General features: G+C 53.7%; 9 protein-coding genes across 9 annotated transcripts; 5 read left to right on the plus strand and 4 right to left on the minus strand.

Moving 5' to 3' along the window:
* Positions 1 to 558: 558 nt before the first annotated feature.
* On the minus strand, positions 559 to 2,502 carry LAESUDRAFT_724832 (uncharacterized protein). Its single transcript, XM_040908704.1, has 7 exons — positions 2,222 to 2,502; positions 2,007 to 2,154; positions 1,814 to 1,951; positions 1,396 to 1,759; positions 1,237 to 1,339; positions 764 to 1,183; positions 559 to 697 (listed from the first exon to the last, which is right to left on the minus strand). The coding sequence occupies exons 1-7, from the start codon at positions 2,367 to 2,369 to the stop codon at positions 621 to 623; spliced, it is 1,398 nt and encodes a 465-aa protein (XP_040765114.1). The 5' UTR covers positions 2,370 to 2,502; the 3' UTR covers positions 559 to 620.
* Positions 2,503 to 2,566: 64 nt separating this feature from the next.
* Positions 2,567 to 5,203, minus strand: LAESUDRAFT_812051 (uncharacterized protein; the record flags this gene model as incomplete). Its single annotated transcript, XM_040914374.1, has 3 exons — positions 2,567 to 3,699; positions 3,993 to 4,372; positions 4,482 to 5,203. The coding sequence occupies 3 exons, from the start codon at positions 5,201 to 5,203 to the stop codon at positions 2,747 to 2,749; spliced, it is 2,055 nt and encodes a 684-aa protein (XP_040765115.1). The 3' UTR covers positions 2,567 to 2,746.
* Positions 5,204 to 5,390: 187 nt separating this feature from the next.
* On the plus strand, positions 5,391 to 6,743 carry LAESUDRAFT_698646 (glycoside hydrolase family 16 protein). The gene is made up of 4 exons (XM_040906351.1): positions 5,391 to 5,767; positions 5,833 to 5,903; positions 5,958 to 6,194; positions 6,252 to 6,743. The coding sequence occupies exons 1-4, from the start codon at positions 5,424 to 5,426 to the stop codon at positions 6,434 to 6,436; spliced, it is 837 nt and encodes a 278-aa protein (XP_040765116.1). The 5' UTR covers positions 5,391 to 5,423; the 3' UTR covers positions 6,437 to 6,743.
* Positions 6,695 to 11,776, minus strand: LAESUDRAFT_677793 (uncharacterized protein). Its single transcript, XM_040905668.1, has 15 exons — positions 11,654 to 11,776; positions 11,260 to 11,599; positions 11,037 to 11,204; positions 10,882 to 10,965; positions 10,664 to 10,770; positions 10,451 to 10,581; positions 10,132 to 10,396; positions 9,653 to 10,076; positions 9,410 to 9,599; positions 9,156 to 9,360; positions 7,870 to 9,105; positions 7,721 to 7,817; positions 7,582 to 7,667; positions 7,382 to 7,527; positions 6,695 to 7,321 (listed from the first exon to the last, which is right to left on the minus strand). Exons 2-15 carry the CDS (start codon positions 11,480 to 11,482, stop codon positions 6,907 to 6,909), a joined length of 3,777 nt encoding a protein of 1,258 aa, XP_040765117.1. The 5' UTR covers positions 11,483 to 11,599; positions 11,654 to 11,776; the 3' UTR covers positions 6,695 to 6,906.
* A 47-nt stretch (positions 11,777 to 11,823) lies between these two features.
* Positions 11,824 to 14,219, plus strand: LAESUDRAFT_108521 (uncharacterized protein). Its single transcript, XM_040901188.1, has 5 exons — positions 11,824 to 11,985; positions 12,040 to 12,119; positions 12,170 to 13,307; positions 13,366 to 13,856; positions 13,924 to 14,219. Coding segments are annotated over exons 1-4 (1,710 nt in total). The 5' UTR covers positions 11,824 to 11,984; the 3' UTR covers positions 13,924 to 14,219.
* A 678-nt stretch (positions 14,220 to 14,897) lies between these two features.
* On the minus strand, positions 14,898 to 16,128 carry LAESUDRAFT_108540 (uncharacterized protein). Its single transcript, XM_040901189.1, has 5 exons — positions 16,010 to 16,128; positions 15,855 to 15,960; positions 15,585 to 15,800; positions 15,421 to 15,525; positions 14,898 to 15,362 (listed from the first exon to the last, which is right to left on the minus strand). The coding sequence occupies exons 1-5, from the start codon at positions 16,111 to 16,113 to the stop codon at positions 15,270 to 15,272; spliced, it is 624 nt and encodes a 207-aa protein (XP_040765119.1). The 5' UTR covers positions 16,114 to 16,128; the 3' UTR covers positions 14,898 to 15,269.
* LAESUDRAFT_724836 (uncharacterized protein) lies at positions 14,978 to 15,196 on the plus strand (the record flags this gene model as incomplete). The annotated part of the gene is made up of 2 exons (XM_040908705.1): positions 14,978 to 15,002; positions 15,066 to 15,196. The coding sequence occupies 2 exons, from the start codon at positions 14,978 to 14,980 to the stop codon at positions 15,194 to 15,196; spliced, it is 156 nt and encodes a 51-aa protein (XP_040765120.1).
* Positions 16,129 to 16,271: 143 nt separating the features above from the next.
* On the plus strand, positions 16,272 to 16,826 carry LAESUDRAFT_651432 (uncharacterized protein; the record flags this gene model as incomplete). Its single annotated transcript, XM_040904304.1, has 2 exons — positions 16,272 to 16,590; positions 16,681 to 16,826. 2 exons carry the CDS (start codon positions 16,272 to 16,274, stop codon positions 16,824 to 16,826), a joined length of 465 nt encoding a protein of 154 aa, XP_040765121.1.
* A 43-nt stretch (positions 16,827 to 16,869) lies between these two features.
* Positions 16,870 to 18,019, plus strand: LAESUDRAFT_713500 (uncharacterized protein; the record flags this gene model as incomplete). The annotated part of the gene is made up of 3 exons (XM_040906972.1): positions 16,870 to 17,637; positions 17,704 to 17,898; positions 17,954 to 18,019. The coding sequence occupies 3 exons, from the start codon at positions 16,870 to 16,872 to the stop codon at positions 18,017 to 18,019; spliced, it is 1,029 nt and encodes a 342-aa protein (XP_040765122.1).
* Between the last annotated feature and the right edge of the window lie 2,042 nt (positions 18,020 to 20,061).

Below are 20,061 nucleotides of genomic sequence, written 5' to 3' on the forward strand. Positions count from 1 at the left end.
ATCAAAAAATGAAATTGAACTATTACCCCATCGTTGAACAAAATGCTTCGAGAGATGGCAGTTGCTGCTCAGAAAATCTAGTGATAAGTTTGATTGTTCCCAATCAGCAAGAGTCCGAAGCACTATGTACGGCAACGTGTGCTACAGCTACTAGTTAGAGAAGCTCCAGCCGTCGAAGGACTTGTGCTGTTAGTAAGAGATGACCTCGTAACTTCATTGATCAACGTCAACGTCAACGTCCATTCATAAATTGTCCAATAACTTACATGCAGTATATGAGCAGTAATGACCTGCGACACGTCCTTATATAACATACGACGGGAGATTTGCGATGCACCGAATTTCAGCACCCAACACCGCTGACAAAATGTGCAAGTGATACGAGCGCAGTCACAACAAATACCCATGGTGTAGCGTATTGCAGCACATTTGCAGCGCATGTGGCCCGAACGACATGACATCTCTGCAGACCAACTCGATGATGGGTTACGGCGATGGCGCATACGACGCGGGGGGGGGGGGGGGGGGGGGGGGGGGGACGCAGGTTCGGGCGGAGGAGTGGCATATATGCCTGGATTGTTCGGCTGTGCGGGCGAGGGAAAAGGCCGGGACGGATGTGTCTAGTGCGGGACGTGGTACTTCGAGTTACGCACGGAAGGCTTTGTGAGCCGATTAGCCTCTGGATGAGAAAACGGGTCTATGCAAACAAAAAGACGCATCACATTCTAGTCCTATGGGCGAGAAAAGATCAAACCTTACACACTTTGGTTTTTGTACTCCTTGTCCGCCTTCCTCTGCTCTGCCTCTGCTAGCTTCTGGTCCCTCTCCATCTGCTTGCGCACTTTCTCCTCTGCTCGATTTCTCTCGTTACTCTTACCCTTCGTCCTCTCTCGAAGCACGCCCATTTCATAATCCGTTAGAAGGGCCGGATCATTGTCCACATACGAACTGGGACCTCCACCGGTGATCCACCCGAGCTCGGGGCCAGGATCCTTCACCTCAGCCTTCGGCTGAAGCTCAGGCATGTCGATCTTGCTAAGGTGCACGAGCAGGCTACTTGGAGGCGCGTATGCACTCTGTTTGTCCTTGGGGCGGGGATCGTTCAAATTGATTCGCCGGGGGCCTTTGGACTTCTTGTCCGCGTCATACGAAACGTATTGATGGAGTTCTTCATCATCAAGGCCTGACAAGGTCCCGTGAATGAGAAAGCAGAAAGACAAATCGTTCAAGACATACCAGACTTATACCGGAGGCGTTTGGTCTCTTCCACGACGCGCAATACTTTCGGCACTTCCGCAGGAGATGCTGAGCGTACGGTCACGAAGAGCATCGCTTCATCCTGTGAACCGATCCATCTTAGTTGTACAAGCTTGTCACCACTAAATTGGTACGAACACTAAGCAGCTGCTGTGCAAACTGCGCGTATTCCTCGACACTGCCTTCTTCAGTCACCTCCAGCTCGTTCGCCTCACCCTCGCCCTGCAAAGTACGCAGCATGTGCATCTCAGCGATGCGCTCGATCCCAACGCGCGGTGGAGGTTTCGGCGGCAGCGTGGGTACTGCATCTTGCGAAGGGCGTCCAGTGCCGAACCCGAGGGTGCGCAAACTGGTTAGCGTGGACGAAGTTGCAGGCGGTACTGACGTGGACATGGCAGCATCTTCGGCGCGCGGAGCGTGGTAAGCGTCGTTGACGTCTTGGAATGTGAGCAACGCGGTCAGAATGATAATCTCGAGGCCCTTCCTATCATCTATATCGAAACTATGTATCGGATTAGACGATCTTTCGATGATGTGCACGAGTTAGAAGACGTGCCGATTCAAGTTGTAGTCCAGTATCTGCACTGTGCTAGTCTTCAATCTCCCCGCAGGCTCCTTCGTAACAGCCACCAAGACAGCAGGATCAGGCTTCCGTAGAATGTAGCACTCTTCCCTCCGCCATTCAAACTCATGACTTGCTCGACCATCAGCGAAATGCGTGCTGCGGACATGTGTTTTCGAGTACTCACTCTTCCCACTTGAACCCCCACTTGAATGTCAGGGTTCCGGTATATTTCAGCTCGACGACAACACTGGGGTTATGTAGTTGAAGAGTCTTGTGCTTGCTCGTTGCGAGCGGTGCAGTAGCCGTGACCAGAAGGGAGTCTGTGGTAGGATCTGATCGAGAATCATCAGGACACATTCTGGTCTGCAGTTCTCTGAATCAAAGCAGCTCACAACTTACCATACACGTTGACTATATACGTGGTGCTGTCTGGAACTCGGTGTCTTCGATAGTGAATGGTGCCCGCAGGGTCCACGAGGTCGATGACATTCGGGTCCTCCGTACTCGGTGTGATATTTAGCGTGAACAGATTCTGATCCAAGCTCATGGCCCTGCGCTATTCTTCAGACCCAAGAATAATCAAATACGGAAGTTAGGCAGAGGAGTTCGAAAGAGGTTTGTAGCGAGGAAGGCGGACAGCAGGTGAACATGTTGTGTGACATTGAGGTCAACGACTAAAATAGGCGATCTGCAATCCTGTGCAGCCTGGCTGCGCAGTGGACAGCGAGCATCAGCGCGCCATTTCCTCATTCTGCTTTCTTCTCTCATTCGGGATATGCACACCGTCGGACTGCAGTATTACAGGGTAAAAATGTGCTGTACATATGGAATAGAGTGATGCAAAGACTGTATCGAATAGGTTGTGTTATGAATGGGTCAGCTAGCAGTACATTTAATTCCGATTCGCCCTCACCGGGACACCCGCTACTCAATGTCAAAGTCTTCCATATCCCCCAATCCCCCCGTGCCAAGTTGTACAACCTGCACGCTCTGTTCCTGCTCCCCGTCGCCATCAAACTCTGTCATCTCGACGTCCTCCTGGTGCTCCTGCGCACCCGCTGCTTCTAGCGTGTCCAAGAAGTTCAGGCAGCCCCTCCTACAACCACGCCAACGCACAGGCACCCCACGTCCCTGGCATTCTGCGCTGACGTCGTGCCCCGCGACGGAGCGCTCCCATGTGGTCCGTTCCTCAGCGGGATGCACGAAGATGGGCGTCCGCTCATTGACCCAGGCGCCGTCTTCCGTACGATGGTCGGATGAAGGGCATACAAAGATCCCTGGAGAAATGTCGCTGTCGCACCCTTCGTCTGAGACGTTGGCGGGATAGCCTACGGGATGGCTGGCATTTCTTCGAGTATGCACGTCATCGTCAAAATAGCTTTTCGATATTTTCCTCGAGGCCGGCTTCGCTACTGCGTTGGGAAGGCACGAGCGGAGCGTCTCGATGACAAAGCGCGGCTTGTCGCTTTCGGCAAGAGGGAGCGCGTACTTTGCCTCCAGTACCGTTTTTCCCGAGCAGTCCGTCTCACGAGCGATTTCAGCATATTCACTGGCCGGCGAGAGTAGATAGCGAAAGCATAGTTCGGAGAGGGGAAGGATGGTGAAGTGCACGAGAGGATGCGAAGGTTTGGATTTCTTCTCTTCTACTGAGGATGCACTATTCCCTGCATCCGACACTTGCTCCTGGTTCTGTCCTGTGGCATCATCAAATGCATCAACAGGAATCATCCATGGATTCCCGGAGATCCTGAAATCCTCGATCTTCATACTAAGCAACTCCGCGGGCAGCCACGAGAGCTTGTTGAACGTGATGTCGAGTTCGCGGAGACCATGCAGCTGGGCGATTTGTGGTGGCAGGACGGAGATCATGTTGCTGCCTGCGGGATGAAGTCACTGTCAGTGAAATGTGTAGGTGATTATATGCGGGTCTAAAACAGGTATTGGATGTAATGGGCGTGCAGCACACTTTGACGATGTTGTTTGCTCCTCGCACCCATCGCTTGCCACGCATATAACGTTTAGACCCGAATGCGAGCAGTACTATCCTTGATTGCGCTGACCATCCTGGATAGGACTTCAATTCACTCAAAGTAACATGTTTACTCCACCGAAGCGACTCAAAGTGCCCAGCCATATGTCAAGGAAGGAACAACATGCTCGAGACACTCACGAAGAATCAAAATGGTCAGCCGAGGGAGGTGGAACAGCTCCACCGGCAATGTGCGAATAGCATTATTGCTGAGGTAGAGATGGATCTCCTTCTGACGCGATGTTAATGACGACATCGTGGGTTTCACCCAAGTTGTACTCCCCGACTTCATCAGTACGCGGCGACCACCATCTTCGGTCAAGAATGGTAGATTCGGCGTCATTGACACTGGAAAGGTGACAGAACGTGTGAAAGGCCGCTTATGGGGGACAAGACCGTTCGCAATGCTCCGCTGGGCGAAAGAAACCGTGCCAGGAGGATAGACGTCGGGGATCGTGTTCCCGAGATCGCTGATGGATGGCGGGATGTAGGTGACGGGTGTCTGTAGCAACGAACGATCACTATGTTACAAGAGGCGTCAGGAACTTGCAAAAGATAGCTTTACAGAGAAAGAGTCTCTAGACATTACAGAGTGCATAGTCAGGCAATCAAGGGCATGAGAAGACGTACTTCATGTGCACTTCAATGTCGCCGCCTTCGGCTGCAACGTCCCATGCCTTCGTAATTGCCTCATCCCACATGAGCTGCCCGCGATCCTCATCGGTGGTGAAACTCCAACGATTCGGACGATTATTGTGCGTATCCTCCTGGTCGGTCATACTAAGCGTGTCGGTGTCTTCGCCATTGTCAGAGACGGGCTTCAAGGAGAAGTTGCTCCCAGTAGCGCGTTCTAGCATGAACTCGCTTGCGTCCGAATATGCACTCCCGCAAGAATGCACGCGAGCCAGCTTCCTCTCGCTGCGGGGAGGATGCCATGCACCCTTGGCAGATGCCGCGAACAGATCCCCAAATTGTGGCATGCGAGACGTTTCAGTAACTTCCCGTTCATTCACGACGTATGTATAGCCTCGTGGAGGGAATGAACTCGGCCCTTCGCCCAAGTCCATATGGTCGTGTGCCTTGATGCTCGTCGCTTGTTGGCTATGATCCTCATCCCAGCGCGAGCGCTTCTCATAAATCTTTGGAGGCCTGTCCGCCTTGGTAGATGCTGCGAAAGGGTGAGCGAGGCCAGGAGACGAGGGCGCAGAACCCAGCGGAACGATGTTGGGAGACGAAGGAGGCGAAGAATCGATCGTCAGAACGCTGGGAGAGGACGGGGAGGATGAACGAGAGGATCCAGGGAGTGTCGGGTCGTCGAGGTCCATGTATTCTGTGGGGTCGTGAGTCACCATGGTGGGAGGGGGAGAAAAAGATGCGTGGATACCTGTGAGTCCGGAGGTATCGACGCGAAGTCGCAGCTGATCTCGCGCTCACATGACCGCGTGTCTCGGCCGAATCATGTGAGCAACACGCGCCTAGAGCCGAGACGCGTCTGTGGCGTCGAACTTCAACACTTCCCATTGTGTACCTGCTTGCAACTCTCCATCGGTGGCGTTGAAATTTTTGCTCGAAATGAGGCTGCCCATCTTGAAATCTCTGAGTTGCACTCTCCTTTCTCTCCAAGCAGGCCGTGTACTTGCTTCGTTGGATACGAGGATCTCTGGTTCAAACAGTCTAGCTCATGCTGTCCGGGAAGTCTCGCAATGTCAACCCTTCAAGAGCAGCTTCTTACCTCAGGATATCTCACAATCACTTGATACTCAATTTGTTGCAATCAGTCCTTCTGGCTCATACAGTACAGGTGACAATGGCTTGGAGCTCTTTCTGGACAAGCCGCGGGGAACAATCACGACCAAGAACGGCGTAAACAGCATGGTCGGTGATGGGGCCACTGTGAACTCTACCTTTACTCTCCTGTAGGCAACTTGATGGCCTGTCGAAATATACAAATTTAATGAGTCGTGTAATGTTCCGATCGTAGACATGGCAAAGTAACCTTCACTTTCTCTGGGCCTGTCGTACCTGGCGTCGTGACTGCAGCAATCTTGATCTGTGCGTGTATTATCCTGATATTGATCATGCAACACTGACACTCATATTACACAGCTGATCAGCACGACGAAATTGACGTTGAGCTGCTCGGTGGTGACCCATCGCACTGGCAAACCAACGTCTACGCTTCGAGTCCTGAAGATGAACAGCCACTCTGGGGAGTCTTCGGCGAGATAGAATACTATACACATGGTGGCACTGTGGAAGATACTCACGCGTATACCATCGACTGGAATGACGAACGCATTGTGTGGAGCGTGGACGGCACTGCAGTGCGCACGATCAAGAAAGGTGAGTGTCACACCATTTTGTCAGCATATTGTTGGCAGTGCATGTTCTCGAAATCAGATCAAACCGAGAAGCATGGTGCCCTGCACTTTCCTTCACACGCAATGCGTCTGCAACTAGGAATCTGGGATGCAAGCTCTCCGGCAGGTACTGCTCAGTGGGCCAAAGGTCCGATAGACTGGTCTTCTGCGCCTTCAAGGATGACGGCCACTTTCAAGAGCGTGGAAGTGGAATGCCCATACTGAGGCTTCTATGCGAGCATTCAGCGCACTTTTCGTCCATTCTGGCTCTAACAAACCTTACTTGCGATGTTATGTCTCGTTCTTGTTCATTCCTCCTTTTCTCTAGCTTGGGAACATGACTTGTATTCTATTCTGCAAGATTTCATCCGACACGTTCCCTAGACAGGACAAGCCATCGACAAATCCTGTCATCAATTTAGAGAGCTTCATAATCTACTCAAGTAGAAATACACACTCAGTCTTGTTCTCTATCTGTCCAATATTGATTTCTCTCGCTGCGTACATCTCACGTCTGCATCCGGATTCTCCGAAACCGTTCATCCCTCTCCAGTACTACGAGAAATATGTCAAGTCCTCTCTCACTGTGTACATCTCGTCTATGGAATCGTGGATTGTCAGGATTCGGATTCTCCGTACGCGACTTTCTACAATGCTATGGCAACTATCAACAAGTGTAACATAATCTACAAGTACTACAACAAATTCCCAAAGGGCTGTTTGCTCACAGCCCAACAATGATGTCCGCATCCCGCAGCACACAGATGGCCATACAGCGCGCGTCGTGTAGGCACCTGCCCCTCCGTATCTGTCACCTCGCCGCCACTGGTCGTGCTGCCGCCGGCATGCAACGGTATACTTTCATCCGACTCACTGTCTCCTGTAATAGAATCGGCACGAGACATTGCACGTCCTCTAACCCCATGCGGGACCGCGGGTTCCAGCTCTGGGGTCGTGGTGCGACGTGGAAGCTGTGATTCCCGTTCCCGCACTGGTGGCGCTTTCAGCTCCTCCATCGGTCGATGGAGGTAGTAGTTGCGATAGCACTCTTCGTGGCCTCCGTGCATGCATACCGGGCACTTGAACATGAGTGCCCGAACAGGAAGATGACTGCGAATGTTTCCGGAACGCCTCAAAACGAGTTGGAATCGGAGCGACGTGAGAACGTACCATATAGAGCATGTCGTAATGTTTATTTTGCAGGAGGTGCAGTATGCATATCCCCCAGAAGGCTTTCCATAGAGGGTTGTATCAACCGTTGGAGTCAGAATGGGTTTCCGACAACGGCTGCAGCTCGTGTGAACAGTCGTGTGCAGCTGATAAAAAGCTGCGTCAAAAGCCTCTGCGATGAGGATGGTCACTATGCTTACTGCTGTTGTAGCTCGCACATCATCTGCTTGGGCAAACTTCCGCATATATGCCGCAGACGTATGCAAACGCAGACGACTCAATACATCTGCGACCAGTTAGACTCTAAGGCCCAATTCCGTCATATTAGCATTCACTTACCGATATAGCTCTCCACTAACTGCAGCGCGCGGGTTCGGTCTACCTTGAGTTCCTTCGGGGCTACGACGGACAGGTAGGTGCACAGCTGGATTTCTCCCTACCCGCGATGCTTGATATATCAAAAGACTCCGTTGTCATAAACCACGTACCTCTCCTGCCATTGCCTCAAACATCTCCCGGAACGCCTCCCAGCCAAGCTCCCGGAACCTACTCTCCGTCTCCCTCACGACCTGCACAAGCTCCGGGTCCATCTGTTCACCGCTCCCGGACCTGCCAGCCATGTCATTCGACAGAACCGAACCAGCCCGCTGATGGATCGACAACGCCTTGGTCGACTCCGGCCGGTCAAGGAGACTCCGTAAGCTAATATCACCCCTGAAGGAATGATCGCGGCCGCGTTCGAGCCCTGGCGGGTTCCCCGCCGTCACCGTTCGAATGCTGCTATATGAATCCTGCTTTACCAGCGTGTGAGTGGAGGACGGTGCCGCCAGGGATGCGACAGTAGAGCTGCGGCTGCGTGTCTTGTTCCTCTTTGTCGACCGAGATACCTTGCTCCTCAACGACGTAGTCGCATAGTCGCTTGAGTCCGACTCGCTCGTGGACCCGGGAGACGGCGAGTCCGAGTCGTCCCTCTCGTCCTCTGTCCAGGTGGTCTGTCCGACGACCTGCGACAACGGGCTCGGAGTAACGATGTTCGTACGTGATAAGGAGTTGGATGAGGTCATAGAGCGATACGGCTGGCCCTCCCCATCGCTGCCACTCCTTGAGGGATCATCAAAGATGGCGTCCTCGCCGCCGCTGTCCGAGGAGTCCGAGTCGTCAAGCGCGCCCTCCCCAATATGCTTCAAACTTGATAGGCTCCTTGTGCTGGCATTCGGCGAGTCGCTGTGCGCACTGTATATACTTGCAGTCGTGAACGAAGGGCGTCGATAGGAGGACGACAGCCTCCGGCGCGTGGCAGAAGTATATGCCGCATCTGACTCGCGGCGCGACAGCGAGCCCACAGATAACTGGGAAGCGGGAAGCGCGCTGGTGGAATAGTGTGGCGAGGAGGACGTGGACGACGTCGGCGTCCCTTTCTGAGAGGTGCGGCCGAGTTTCTCGTCACTGACCTTACAAGTCGACCCCCAGTTTTGTTCCTCGCTCATGTTGGATGTGTCCACGTCCGAGGAGACAGAGCGCTGCGGAGTCGGAACGGCGCTCTGGAGGGTCTGTATGGTCGGGATGGAAGCAGGAGCAGATGCAGAGTGGAGAAGACCGTGAGCGAGCGGAAGTACCATATTCTGCGGTCGTGCTAGTCGCTTCTCCTGCACCAGATCAGTCAATAGGCTACCGAGCATTAGCCACGTCTGCGCCGCTTCTACATTCCCGGCTTCCGCAGACACCTACAGCGATGGACGTGAGACGCGGGAAATACATTACACGGCACTCTTACCTGAGCGTTGCGCTTACATATCTCTTTCCGATCGCCGCCTTCGTAGATCCATCCTTGGGCCAGTCGCACGAACACCTCGAGATCCCCAATGCTGTCTTCGGATGCGATCGCGCCCATATTCTGTGTGACAGGAACGTAGGGAGGGTCGCCCAAGCTTTTCACGTTCCCTTGCAGATCCATGATGCTTTGCCTCTTCTCGGGTTTACTACCGAGCGATGAGCGGCCCCGCACATAAAATACAGTAGGTGTCTTACATGTCGTCGTATGGGATCTCCCATCTGCTCGGCCGGTCCGTCACAAAGGCCAGAGAACCCGCTGCAGTCCAGGACATCGCTGTTCGTGGTATGGCATCGAGCGGCCTGGTCGCTTGCCGCAGATCCAGCTGGGCGAAAGCACCGGACGAGTACTGTGCCCATATTGCGTGGGAGTCTCCGAACACGACATCTGCGCCAACTTACATCAATGTCTTCGTGATACCTAGGAAGGGATGCACGCACCAGTGACTCCGCCCTCCATCGCCGACCTTTCAATAGCCCACTTGGCAATATACCCGCGCCGCACATCCCACAGCTCAATCGGGTCATTTCGCCCGCTCTGGCTCATCGTCTGCGGCCCACTCTCAGTTTGCGACTCCGTCAACACCTCCGCCATCTTTAAGGTCGCAGTGTTGATCCGTGGGCTGGACGATACGCTCAGCAAACCCGATGAAGCGCCGGGAATGGCGGACCCGCCCGCGCTAGCGCCGCCGACGTAGTGTAGATCTGCGCTGCTGCTCCCCGCGGAGTCGATGTTGTTCGACACGATTGCGAGCTCGCATTCGTAGCCTGGCCGCCATAGCACGCGGCGCACGGGATATGCGGTGCGCAGGGTGTACGTTGGGTCATGTGAGATGCCGCTCTTATTCGCCGAGATGTTCCACACCTATAAAGGCATTTATTGCGATAAGTAGCGGCCACAGGAGCGTAGAACGGCTTACCTTCACGCAACGGTCTAACCCGCCGCTGGCAAGCCACCCAAGACTCGTACCTTCAGCATCCCCATTGCCTCCGTTGCCCGAGCCGGGAAGTATGTCGTCTAACAGGGTACCAGAGCCGCCATACCAGCTGCTGGGTGCGCTGGGGCGAGGGGTGCTTGTGCCGGACAATGCCCCTGAGGATGCCCAGTCCAGCGCGAGGATGGGACCCGAGTGCGCTGCAGCTATTCGATCGAGATTGCCCCGTTGTCCGACTTTCAAGTCCCATCTACGAAGCGAGTTTAGGGCTTGTGAAATTCTTTCTGTGATTCGCACAACTGACCTGTACATGCTGCCATTCTCGAGGGCAGTTATCGCATGCAGGGGCTGCCAGGAGACCGGAGAGAATGCCACCGCTCGGATTGGCGCAGGATGGCGAATGTACATAATTGATTTCGTGAGGTCTCGTAGGTCCTGAACAGCATCCGGAATTATTTCGCGAGCAAGTAATAGTTATGTTAATAAGTTGAATTGTCGACGGATGTCGACGACGAACCCATATTCGAAGTTCACCGTCGGCGGAACCAGAGATGCAATAATTCTGCACGATTGTTGAGTATGCAAGCGCATGTATGGAGCGCGAGTGTTGCCTTGTTCTCCGATCTGCAAAGAGAAGCATACTTAGCACAAGGCACAAATAGAACATAGGACATCCGACGTTTCCATTTGACCTTAGTCGGAAGACAATGCTGCATTTTAGGGAGACATACTCACCAACCTTCGATGGCCCCGACTTCATGAGATCCCACATTATGAGTTCTCCATTTCGTGCACTGGTTAAAATCTTCCTGTCGTACGCTTGCGACGTGAAGTGATGCAATTCCAGGTTTTACTATGTACATCACGCATTAGATAGGGAACACACGTACAGCCATGGCACCAAACCACATCCGTGCTTGCGCTGTCCACGTGCAGACCGCTACCATCCCACAGATTGCGGCCAATATCAATCCGGTACTCTCCTTTGCCTACAGCTGACCTGTACTCTGTTGTGGGCGAGGACTCGCTAGACCGGGAAATCCGCAATATCCTGAGAGCTAGTTTATGGCATGCGTTAAGGTATCGCGCGTGAAGAGAGTGGGATGGACGCACATTCCTTCCCAGCGATGACGCACCTCGTTCCGTCCTCGTTCTTCGCGATCGCGCCCCCACCGCTTGAGGCCGCACGCGAGGTGCGGACGTAACGGATGGGTCCTTCATAACCGTGCGTCCGAGAGTCCGAGTACATATCAGGAAGAATGCCGAACACCGTGAATCGAGAGTCACGGCTAAGGATGGATGGACGATGCGACACGACCGGCGTTGGCGGCTGCATAACCTCGACCTGCAATATGTTGTGCACTCTGTCTCGCTCTTTAGTCAGGCTTCCAGCATCCGGCTTGGGCTCAGATATGCTGCGAACTCAGAGAACTGCAGAGGCTCATCGCAGAATCTGCAGACCACATGAGCCTGAAGGGCACCAGTAAGCTGGAGATGACGTGCTCACGTTTCGTTTACACAATGACAGCTCACTTCAATTGATTGCACTGCACAGATGCCAGCCCTATGACAATAAAATCTCGAGATTGTATGGATAACGTTGTTGCGCAAGGGGGCAACTTGACAGAGAGAGGGAGCGCCACCGCCACAACGTCGGAGTAAGAATCCTGCGAAAATCTATCCGCCGTTCTGTTCAACGGGGCGCCCATCTTTACTGGGCTGTGGTCTCGAGATAAAAGGCGTCTGACATTCCGCCCTCCCTTCCTCACCTCCCCAAACAACAACCGCTCTATCTACTTGCACACTAGCTCTTACCAGTACAATGGATCAACCCAAAAAGTAAGCCCTCAGCTTCAGTTTGATCTGTCTTCGTTACTGACCGTTCCTTCCCAGTGTCTGACTTGACCATCGAAGGCGTCCCCCTGGCTTTCCTGCAGCTTTGCCAGTCCAGTTTTGAGAATGCGAAGATTGAGGTTCGCCCCTCTCCCTAAGCTCTACCCTCGTTTCGCCAACCGCGTTTGAGTCCAACAAGCCCAAGGACAAGGTCGACCAGACCCGCCTCACCAAAAACTATCCCGACGCCTACACCGACACCCACGGCCTGCTCAGCGGCCAGCCCTTCATCGTCAAGACCGGCCCTGCCTGGCCCAAGCGCCAGGACGGTCCCAATGCCCAACCCTTCCGTCGCGAGTTACGCCCCGTCAACGGCCATCCGATCGCGTCCTCCTGGGACGGCATCCTCACCGACATCGAAGTGTACCTCAAGGAAGCTAGGCTGGCGTTCACCGCTGTCATGCCACTTGGCTTCGCCAACGTCGGATCGAAGAAGCCCTTCTGCCCGCTGGTGGTGGCCATCGGTGTGGAGCCCGAGACCGTGGCCTTCGAGGACGCGAAGGCCGTCGCCGCGTCCGTCAAGATCAACATCCTCGCCAACGCCGGCTTCGACGACATCGACGTAGCTGTGTGGGAATTCACGACGTCCCTCTCCGGTGCTGGAGCCAAGCTCCCGTCCCTCGACCCCGAGCTCGACGGGCCCGTCACCGAGTTCCGGCACCCGTTCGCATCCACCCTCGGCATCGCCGTAGCGCCCCTCAAGCAGCCCGGGTACGAGGGCTCTCTCGGCATGTTTCTCACCCCCGGCGACGGCGACGAACTCCTGGCTCTGACTGCTGCCCATGTCGCGCGCCCCCTCTCGATCTTCCCCGACAATAAGGGTTTGTCGGTAAAGGCGGCCGACAGGCACCACGAAGAGATCATCGCGCTCGGGTACGAGGCGTACCAGCTCGGAATCAAGCGGATCCAGACCGAGGTCGGAAACCTCCAGCAGGGCATCAAGGCGGAGGAGCTGAGGGCCCAGGGGCTGCAGGGTCGGCTGGATGGTGGTGCGGTAGATACGAACGAGAGGATCGCCCCTGGGATCAGGGCCGCCGGGCAGAACGTGGAGATTGCGAAGGAGACCATTAAGCAGCTGAACCTTCTCCACAGCCACGTCACCCAGTATATGCCTATCCGCGACAACCGCTGCATCGGACACGTCTTGTATGCCGACCCCATCGGCGCCTCCTCCGATGGGCCCGACGGGTACACCAGGGACTGGGCTGTCGTTAAGATCGGAAAGGACGCATTCGCCGACGATTTCCAGGGCAATACGATTTATATCGGTACGTCTCCTATCTCGCTAATAACTACCATGTTGTTTACTTATACTTTATCACACAGGCGACAAGTTCAAGGAGCAAACTTTCCTGGACATCATGTTTCCCAACGTCGCCGACCGCGAAGGCTACGGATACCCGGAGCATGGCCTGCTCCGCCTCCGCGGCGTCGTTCCCTTGGACGAGATTCTCAACCCCAAGCAGCTCGACGCCAACGGCGACCCCGCCATGGCGGTGGTCAAGAACGGGAGGACTACAGGAACGACTGCGGGTTGCATGAGCGGCTTGAAGTCCCTCGTTCGTTATTACAAGTTCATCGATATCGAGTTCACATCTCGCGAGCTCACCGTCGTCCCCTACGACGGCGCGCGTGGCGCCTTCTCGGATGCAGGCGACTCGGGCTCGATCATCGCCGAGCGGGGTGGCCGCATCGTCGCCCTGCTGACCGGCGGCGGCGGCATCACCAACGCTACCGATGTCACCTTCTGCACCCCCTACTGTGAGCTCGAGAAGCGCATCAAGGAGGTTTTACCCGGCGTCCGCCTCCTCGATTAGGTTCGTGCATTTCTCTTCCTCTTGTTCGCACATACCCATTGATCGCCCGTCTCTCCCGGATATACAGGCTGGTCTCCGGTCGCGAGCTCGCACTCGGCGCGCAACGGGCTCCCCGACGAACCCGCATATACCCCTCTCACCTCGTTTTCTCCTTTCGTCTCGCCTCGTCTTCTCTTCCTCGCCCCGTCTTCCTCGCCTCGTCTTATGTTTCTCGGCTCGTCTTCTCTTTCCCGGCTGGTCTTTACATTCACGCTCGTTGTTTCCCCTTTCCGTTTTCCTTTCCGTCCCTCTCGTTATTTACTCGAGAAGCGCCGACTGTCGCCGGCAGCAGACCTTGCGACTGAATACCGGAAGTGGTTGGAATCGGACACGGATTACATTGGTTTTTGGAAAGTTCAATGACTTTTGACGAACACACCGGAGCATGATTCCCGCCTGCAGTTGGGGGAATATGTGAAGTCGCGCTTGGAGGCTACCTACGTACGCGCATTCAAAGTGATTGCCTGCCCATGACCCATGAGGGTTCCTTTTTTCCCATTTGAAATACCTGGGGTTCACCAAGTCTTAAACAAATGGTTCTTACAACATTATTTATAGGATATACAAAGCACGAGAAGTAGTCGGCCTCCATCAATGCTTATCCGTGGACACCACCATTGATGTATGATCCAGCCTCAGGGAGATACATGATCAATTTTTACTGCCACGGCGACCTGGAGCTTATAGTCTACGTACTTGCTAGCCAGATAGAGCATGAGACCTCCCATATCATTTATGCCCGAACCCGTTGCAACGGTATAGTCGACTTGATCCTCGATGATTCAACTGTGCAGTACACACACCTGAGGGGAATAAGATCGAGCAAACAATATTGTTCAGGATCTGCCCGTCCTTGAAGTAGTGCACCATCGTCTTACCCAGGTGCATCATGCTTACCTTGCTAAGCCCATAAGAGAAGGTGAATCCTTCCACGATGATGCCAGACTCGAGATTGCGATGACCTGACTTGTGATCACACTCTAGTAGACGCGTGGACTTCGATAACCGACAGTGCTTGATATGACGGCCAGAATGATATTCGATACTAGCTCGTCATTGGCGAAAGAACAGGACGCTCGGCGATGAGCGAGACTAGAACCACGTCGAGTTAATGGAATGCGAGTGACCTGTAAGACGAACAAGTCCTTCTGACCTAGAATACCTGACTAGCCCAACTGGGGCGCCAACAGCGTCTCGCAGCTATGGCTGGTGGTTTAGAGAGCACCACGGTCAGAATGTCTTTAAAAATGAAATTATGTGTCTATCAAGCAATGGGCCACAACACAAGCGGGCTCCTTTAAGTCTTGATAGACGTGGTGGAGGAAGATGCATGATGTACAGAGGGGGGGGTTATGAAATGTTGGAGTTCCCAAATTAAAGGGATCTCGTACTACTCTTGGATTCCGCCGTTTGCAGTGTCCATGCTTGCACCTCGTCCAAAGGAAGTTGGCTCCATCGAGCCTCAATCTGTCAATGAAAGTTATTATATAGAAGTCGAATCGACTCAAACGGCGGAGGTGTTTACCTCGTCCAACATATCCAACAACGCGGAGGTCTCCGCGTCAACCTGTTCTCGTGCCTCGACATTACGCTGCATGTCACCCTGAAGCCGTAAATTCTCCTTGTCCAACTTAGCATGTTTGCTATGTCAGCAAGCTCGTTCGTTGAACATCTCACCATGCAACGCACCTCCTCGAGCTCCGCGCGCAATCTATCCCTCTCTTTCTCCAACAGCGGGATCGTCCGTGCTCGAACAGCCGCACCTGGATGCAAATTCTCTCTCCAAACATCTGGCCCATTGTATCCACCACTGTGCTTCCGCACTCGAGCTTCTGTGACCACAGCATGGAGATTATCTATGTTCTCCCGAACATTGTACTTCTTCAACAACTCTTCGCACTTCTCCTGCCAGAGACACAGTCAGCGTAACGAGCCAAGATGTATATGGAGAGTTCAGACAGTGATTGAATCATCCATGTGCTTCGAGATAGTCGCGAAAATCCGAGGGGCGTTCTCTGGCTGCTCCTCGCACCAAAGCGGAAAGCATTCTGTGAAGTCGGCGTAGCTGATTGCTATCAGCGACTAAACATCATAACGGAGAAGGCTGTACTCACGTCCATTTGTGTGCAGATCGCTGGATAGCAAGCTGCAGAGCCGAGTGGAAATGAGCCCAACGCTTGCTCGGTTGCTGGGAGGACGATGCGTTCGACTCGGTCATGGTCAAGTGGCGTGGTAATCCTCGACGCGATTGTGGCGGAGGTCGCGGGTATCGTTAGGCGCCTACACTGCTCTTGTTCTCGCGTGCACGGCTAACCTCAAACGCTGACCCTGGGGTCCCATCTCAATATGCCCAACAACGTTGACGCATCCACTCAAATGCAAAAACCTCACGGTCGCCAGAATCCTGCATCTGTGCTGTGGGGTCATCTTCTCTCGAAGGACAGCATCACTCCTGCGCTCGCTCGAAATAGTGCTTCATCTTACAATCCCTCAATTCCTCCCATCGCACCGGCAGACAAGACAGGAACTTCATTGCGAATACTTCTTCATGACTCGCAAGCCAACTTGGAAAAGTTCTCTGAGCGGGTGACCCAGTTGACCGGGGGAGTAGAATCGACCAGGAGACAGATCTCGACCGTCCATGAATTGTTTCAACGTGATCGTGAAAAGCTACTCGAGGATGTCGTGAACGTAGGTATGTTGTGACATGCATATATGCGCCTGTACTCCCTGCTTGCGTATCATTGGAGAAGAGTATGGGTTCACTCGGTCTGGTATGCTGCAGCTAACAGGTGCCAAAGCGAAGTCCAACGATCACTGGGAACTCCAGCACAAGCGCAAGAACTTGGACGTGTCGGCGAAGCGGTCGCTGCGTTGGACCGCAGAGTTGAAGCGATCGACAAAAAGATGGATCTTTTACATATGGTTTGATGATCCCAGATAAGACGCTTCGCACAGCATATACTAATAATACATGGTTATGCAGATCAATCAGACCCAATTACAAGCTCTTCAGACACTGCAAGAGCAACAGGCTAGTCTACTTTCGTCTCTTACGCCTATGCTCCCCCTCCTTCAAGCCATACCTCTCCACATAGAAAATACGAGGAACCAGATTCAGCAAGACCTACGTGACACGCTGCTGCCAGTTCGGACATTCTTTTCACATTTTGCTTCCAATATGAATCAACCTTCTCTCAATCCCTCACCCGAAATGCAAGTTGCTCACCAACAGCGTAAGAAACGCAAGCTAGATCGCGATACCGACGTTGGATCCAAATCGCACCTGGGCGGCACTCGTCAGTCTGAGGTTTCACCCAACACGACGAGAGACTACGATACAGCCATGACAGCGAAGCCCAGCAGTTCTCGCAGAATACCACTGATCGATCTCTCACTGCCGAATCATGTCGCCCCTGGTATCGGAATTCCAGTTTCCAACACCGCTAGGAAGCCCACAACCCACCTCCCGTCTTCTGACAGCCCATATAAAACTCCAGTCCGTCCTGTTCACGTTCCTAGGTACGCAAAGAACACCGACGTGTCCGGCAAAGGGACCCCGGGCGCACTTCGCGGCGCCATTTTTCCTGCGGTCCAGGGGACTCCCAGGAATGACGACTCCCTTACGTCAACGAGCACGCTCTCACAACGGACATCCATGCAGCAGATTTCTGTACAACCTCCAGAGGTCCCTCCGCCGGCTACCCTGAATGGAAGCAGCCCTTCAACCGGCATCTCTTCTGTAAGCAATGCTGCTCGAGACTCACCTTCAGCTATGAGCCGGTCATCTATACTGGCCGGGCCGCAGAATTTTCCGCATACAACCGCCGACAAACAGAGGCAAAGGACTCGCGTGCCACTGCAAGACGTCACAACAGCCAGGCGATCAACACCCATGCGGCTGCAGTCCATGCAACCTCCATCTTCCATCACCGATCCTACAGCGACGGCCAAAGCGATGAGTATCAGAGAAAGGCGGGCATTACTTGCCACGCCATCAACAGTAAGCGAGTCGTTCCTTTAAGGACGGTCAGAGTTTACTGAGTGGACCTGTCCAGCGTCATGAATCGAAACGTTTCATTCCTCTGGATGATGACGATGACGGGGAACTACTCCTGGGATAAAAGGGAACTTGACAGTTTGCGTGGCTTGCTTTATCTTGCTGGGATAATGGCTTACTCTTACGGCACCTTGAACTGCCTGTACTCCTCTATCAATCTGATCGAATGCGGTCAACGCTCCAATCGCTGCCTGAGAATAAGTCTACCAGGCTACAGCGGGCTGTCTGATATGTCGGTTTCCAAACGTCACGACAGACGTATGCTTTCGCAATTGTCGTGTGAAATCATTCCGAGAACGAAACCCCATTTGCACTGATCATCGACATTATATTTGAAGAAACATACAAGCGAGCCATTTGTAGTATGAAACTACTTCAGCGGCCTCTTTCCCAAACATGGTAACGTGGGGGATAAGGAGGAAGTTGCCTGCCATCACGATGAGGACCGTCACAGTTCCTCGTCATGTGTGGCTCCCCGTCTAAATTCTCTAACCCATCAGAAAGCGTCCATGAGATATGGTTGGCTTGGCTGAGACCGGTGTGGTTCCAGAAACGTAAGCAATGCGGGAAGCTTCCGGGACATTCGTTCCTGGATCACCGTCTCGTCGGCGTCGTCGCAGGTGTCGACGTTCCAGAGGTTCGGTGCTCGTGGCTTGAGGCTAGATCGGAGCAGATCCGCGAGAGATAGAATGTAGTAGTTCTTCAGGAGTCTGCAGCGTAGGTTCGAAATGCTCGTGGACATTGGTAAACTTGCGCATGTACCTGTGTGTCTGTGACTTCCGAATTGATGTGGTCTGAATCCCCAATCCTTACCTACATCTAACGGGGCTGCGTCAATAATCTCAAAGCCAGATAGATTCAATCTTCAACGCTCGTCGCTGAGAAACTCACAGAGGTACTAATCTAAGGAATGAATCGATGTGCAGTGAGAGAAGAGAAGGAGCAGCGTACGCAATAGCTTTAGTAACGGGCATCCCGATGGGAGAAGTAATGGGTCCTTTGCACGGGGTTTGACCTGTTCGATGGATACAAAATATTGACACCGTTCTCTTGCCTCAAACCTGACGCGATGCTACAGATATCGTCAATGAGATAGTATAAGAGTGATACAGCAAACGGACTCGATATGCGCGCCTGCCCGAGCACATTGATCAGTGAACGGCACGCGAGGCGTAGCCGGTCCTGGTGCGCCACGGGCGCAAGAGAGGGGCAGTTCTGGGGCGTGTGCGGCGCGCGATAGGTTGCTAATATCGAGCTCGAGGAGATCGGCGATGCCGTGAGAAGCTACGAAGCAAGGTCAGAAGAAACAAACAGGTAGCAAGTACTAGTGATGGAGGCGAGAGGGTTTGTTTGTGATGAGGAATGGTAGGTCACTACGGTGTTATGGTTGCCAGCTAAGAGGATGAAGTCTATTTTCCAACTCTCCAGTCGCAAGTCGCATGATTTCGTGCCCTCAGCATCAGTACGACTGCTGGAACTGAAAGTCCCGCCGTCCTCGACCGCTCATACACGTGGCGTGCCCTCGCGCTCATCGACATCGTCCGCGCCGTAGAGCGCAGTGACGGAGGCCATGATGCGTGTCTGATTTTGCACTGAGCAAACTTTCGGGAGTAATGCAGCATTAGCACAATTTCTTGGAGAATAGTATGAGTTTACCCAAGGCATGTCATGGATCTTGAACCGCAACCACCATCTCCTTCCGCTAGCGCCGGGGGTTCGTCCTCCTCGTCAACGGAACTCGTGCACTCAACCTTTGTCCCCACACTTACACTAGCTGTCCGACAGGCCTTACGGCCATGGCAGACTCAGGGACCCTCTGAGCTGCTCAATGACATCGACTCTCTGGTCGATGCCGCACATGCGATTCACCTTGCAGTGTCTCGCGTCATCAGCCGTGCCGAGCTGTTAAACCGACGCAACCCTGACCTGGACAACCTCCATAAGCAGCGCCTTAGGACTGCCAGGGACAAATTCTTCCCCGTCCCCAACTCCGACTCCACCCCTCAACCACAACCTGCCCCTGTCCTGTCCCCCCCTCCGACCACTGGACCCGACCTCACCACGGCCCTCCAGGACCTTCGCTCCGCCCTCGACGCCAGGCTCGAT

The sequence above is a fragment of the Laetiporus sulphureus genome (genome assembly GCF_001632365.1).
Source record: "Laetiporus sulphureus 93-53 unplaced genomic scaffold LAESUscaffold_15, whole genome shotgun sequence".
NCBI classification, from domain to species: Eukaryota; Fungi; Basidiomycota; class Agaricomycetes; order Polyporales; family Laetiporaceae; genus Laetiporus; species Laetiporus sulphureus.

Excerpts from the sequence above, each read along its gene's own strand:
- LAESUDRAFT_724832 (XM_040908704.1), bottom strand. The coding sequence starts at position 2,369 with ATGAGCTTGGATCAGAATCTGTTCACGCTAAATATCACACCGAGTACG. Across the intron at positions 1,760-1,813 it reads CTGGACTACAACTTGAATCG|TTTCGATATAGATGATAGGA; the intron begins GCACGTCTTCTA and ends TCCGATACATAG. Across the intron at positions 1,184-1,236 it reads ACGCCTCCGGTATAAGTCTG|GCCTTGATGATGAAGAACTC; the intron begins GTATGTCTTGAA and ends GGACCTTGTCAG.
- LAESUDRAFT_698646 (XM_040906351.1), top strand. The coding sequence starts at position 5,424 with ATGAGGCTGCCCATCTTGAAATCTCTGAGTTGCACTCTCCTTTCTCTC. Across the intron at positions 5,904-5,957 it reads GACTGCAGCAATCTTGATCT|CTGATCAGCACGACGAAATT; the intron begins GTGCGTGTATTA and ends CATATTACACAG. Across the intron at positions 6,195-6,251 it reads AGTGCGCACGATCAAGAAAG|ATCAAACCGAGAAGCATGGT; the intron begins GTGAGTGTCACA and ends TCTCGAAATCAG.
- LAESUDRAFT_677793 (XM_040905668.1), bottom strand. The coding sequence starts at position 11,482 with ATGCAGCCGCCAACGCCGGTCGTGTCGCATCGTCCATCCATCCTTAGC. Across the intron at positions 9,361-9,409 it reads GAGATCCCATACGACGACAT|TAAACCCGAGAAGAGGCAAA; the intron begins GTAAGACACCTA and ends ATCGCTCGGTAG. Across the intron at positions 9,106-9,155 it reads TATGTAAGCGCAACGCTCAG|GTGTCTGCGGAAGCCGGGAA; the intron begins GTAAGAGTGCCG and ends CCATCGCTGTAG.
- LAESUDRAFT_108521 (XM_040901188.1), top strand. Across the intron at positions 12,120-12,169 it reads TTGAGAATGCGAAGATTGAG|TCCAACAAGCCCAAGGACAA; the intron begins GTTCGCCCCTCT and ends ACCGCGTTTGAG. Across the intron at positions 13,308-13,365 it reads GGGCAATACGATTTATATCG|GCGACAAGTTCAAGGAGCAA; the intron begins GTACGTCTCCTA and ends TTTATCACACAG.
- LAESUDRAFT_108540 (XM_040901189.1), bottom strand. The coding sequence starts at position 16,113 with ATGACCGAGTCGAACGCATCGTCCTCCCAGCAACCGAGCAAGCGTTGG. Across the intron at positions 15,961-16,009 it reads CGATCTGCACACAAATGGAC|CTACGCCGACTTCACAGAAT; the intron begins GTGAGTACAGCC and ends GATAGCAATCAG. Across the intron at positions 15,363-15,420 it reads TGTTGGATATGTTGGACGAG|ATTGAGGCTCGATGGAGCCA; the intron begins GTAAACACCTCC and ends TTTCATTGACAG.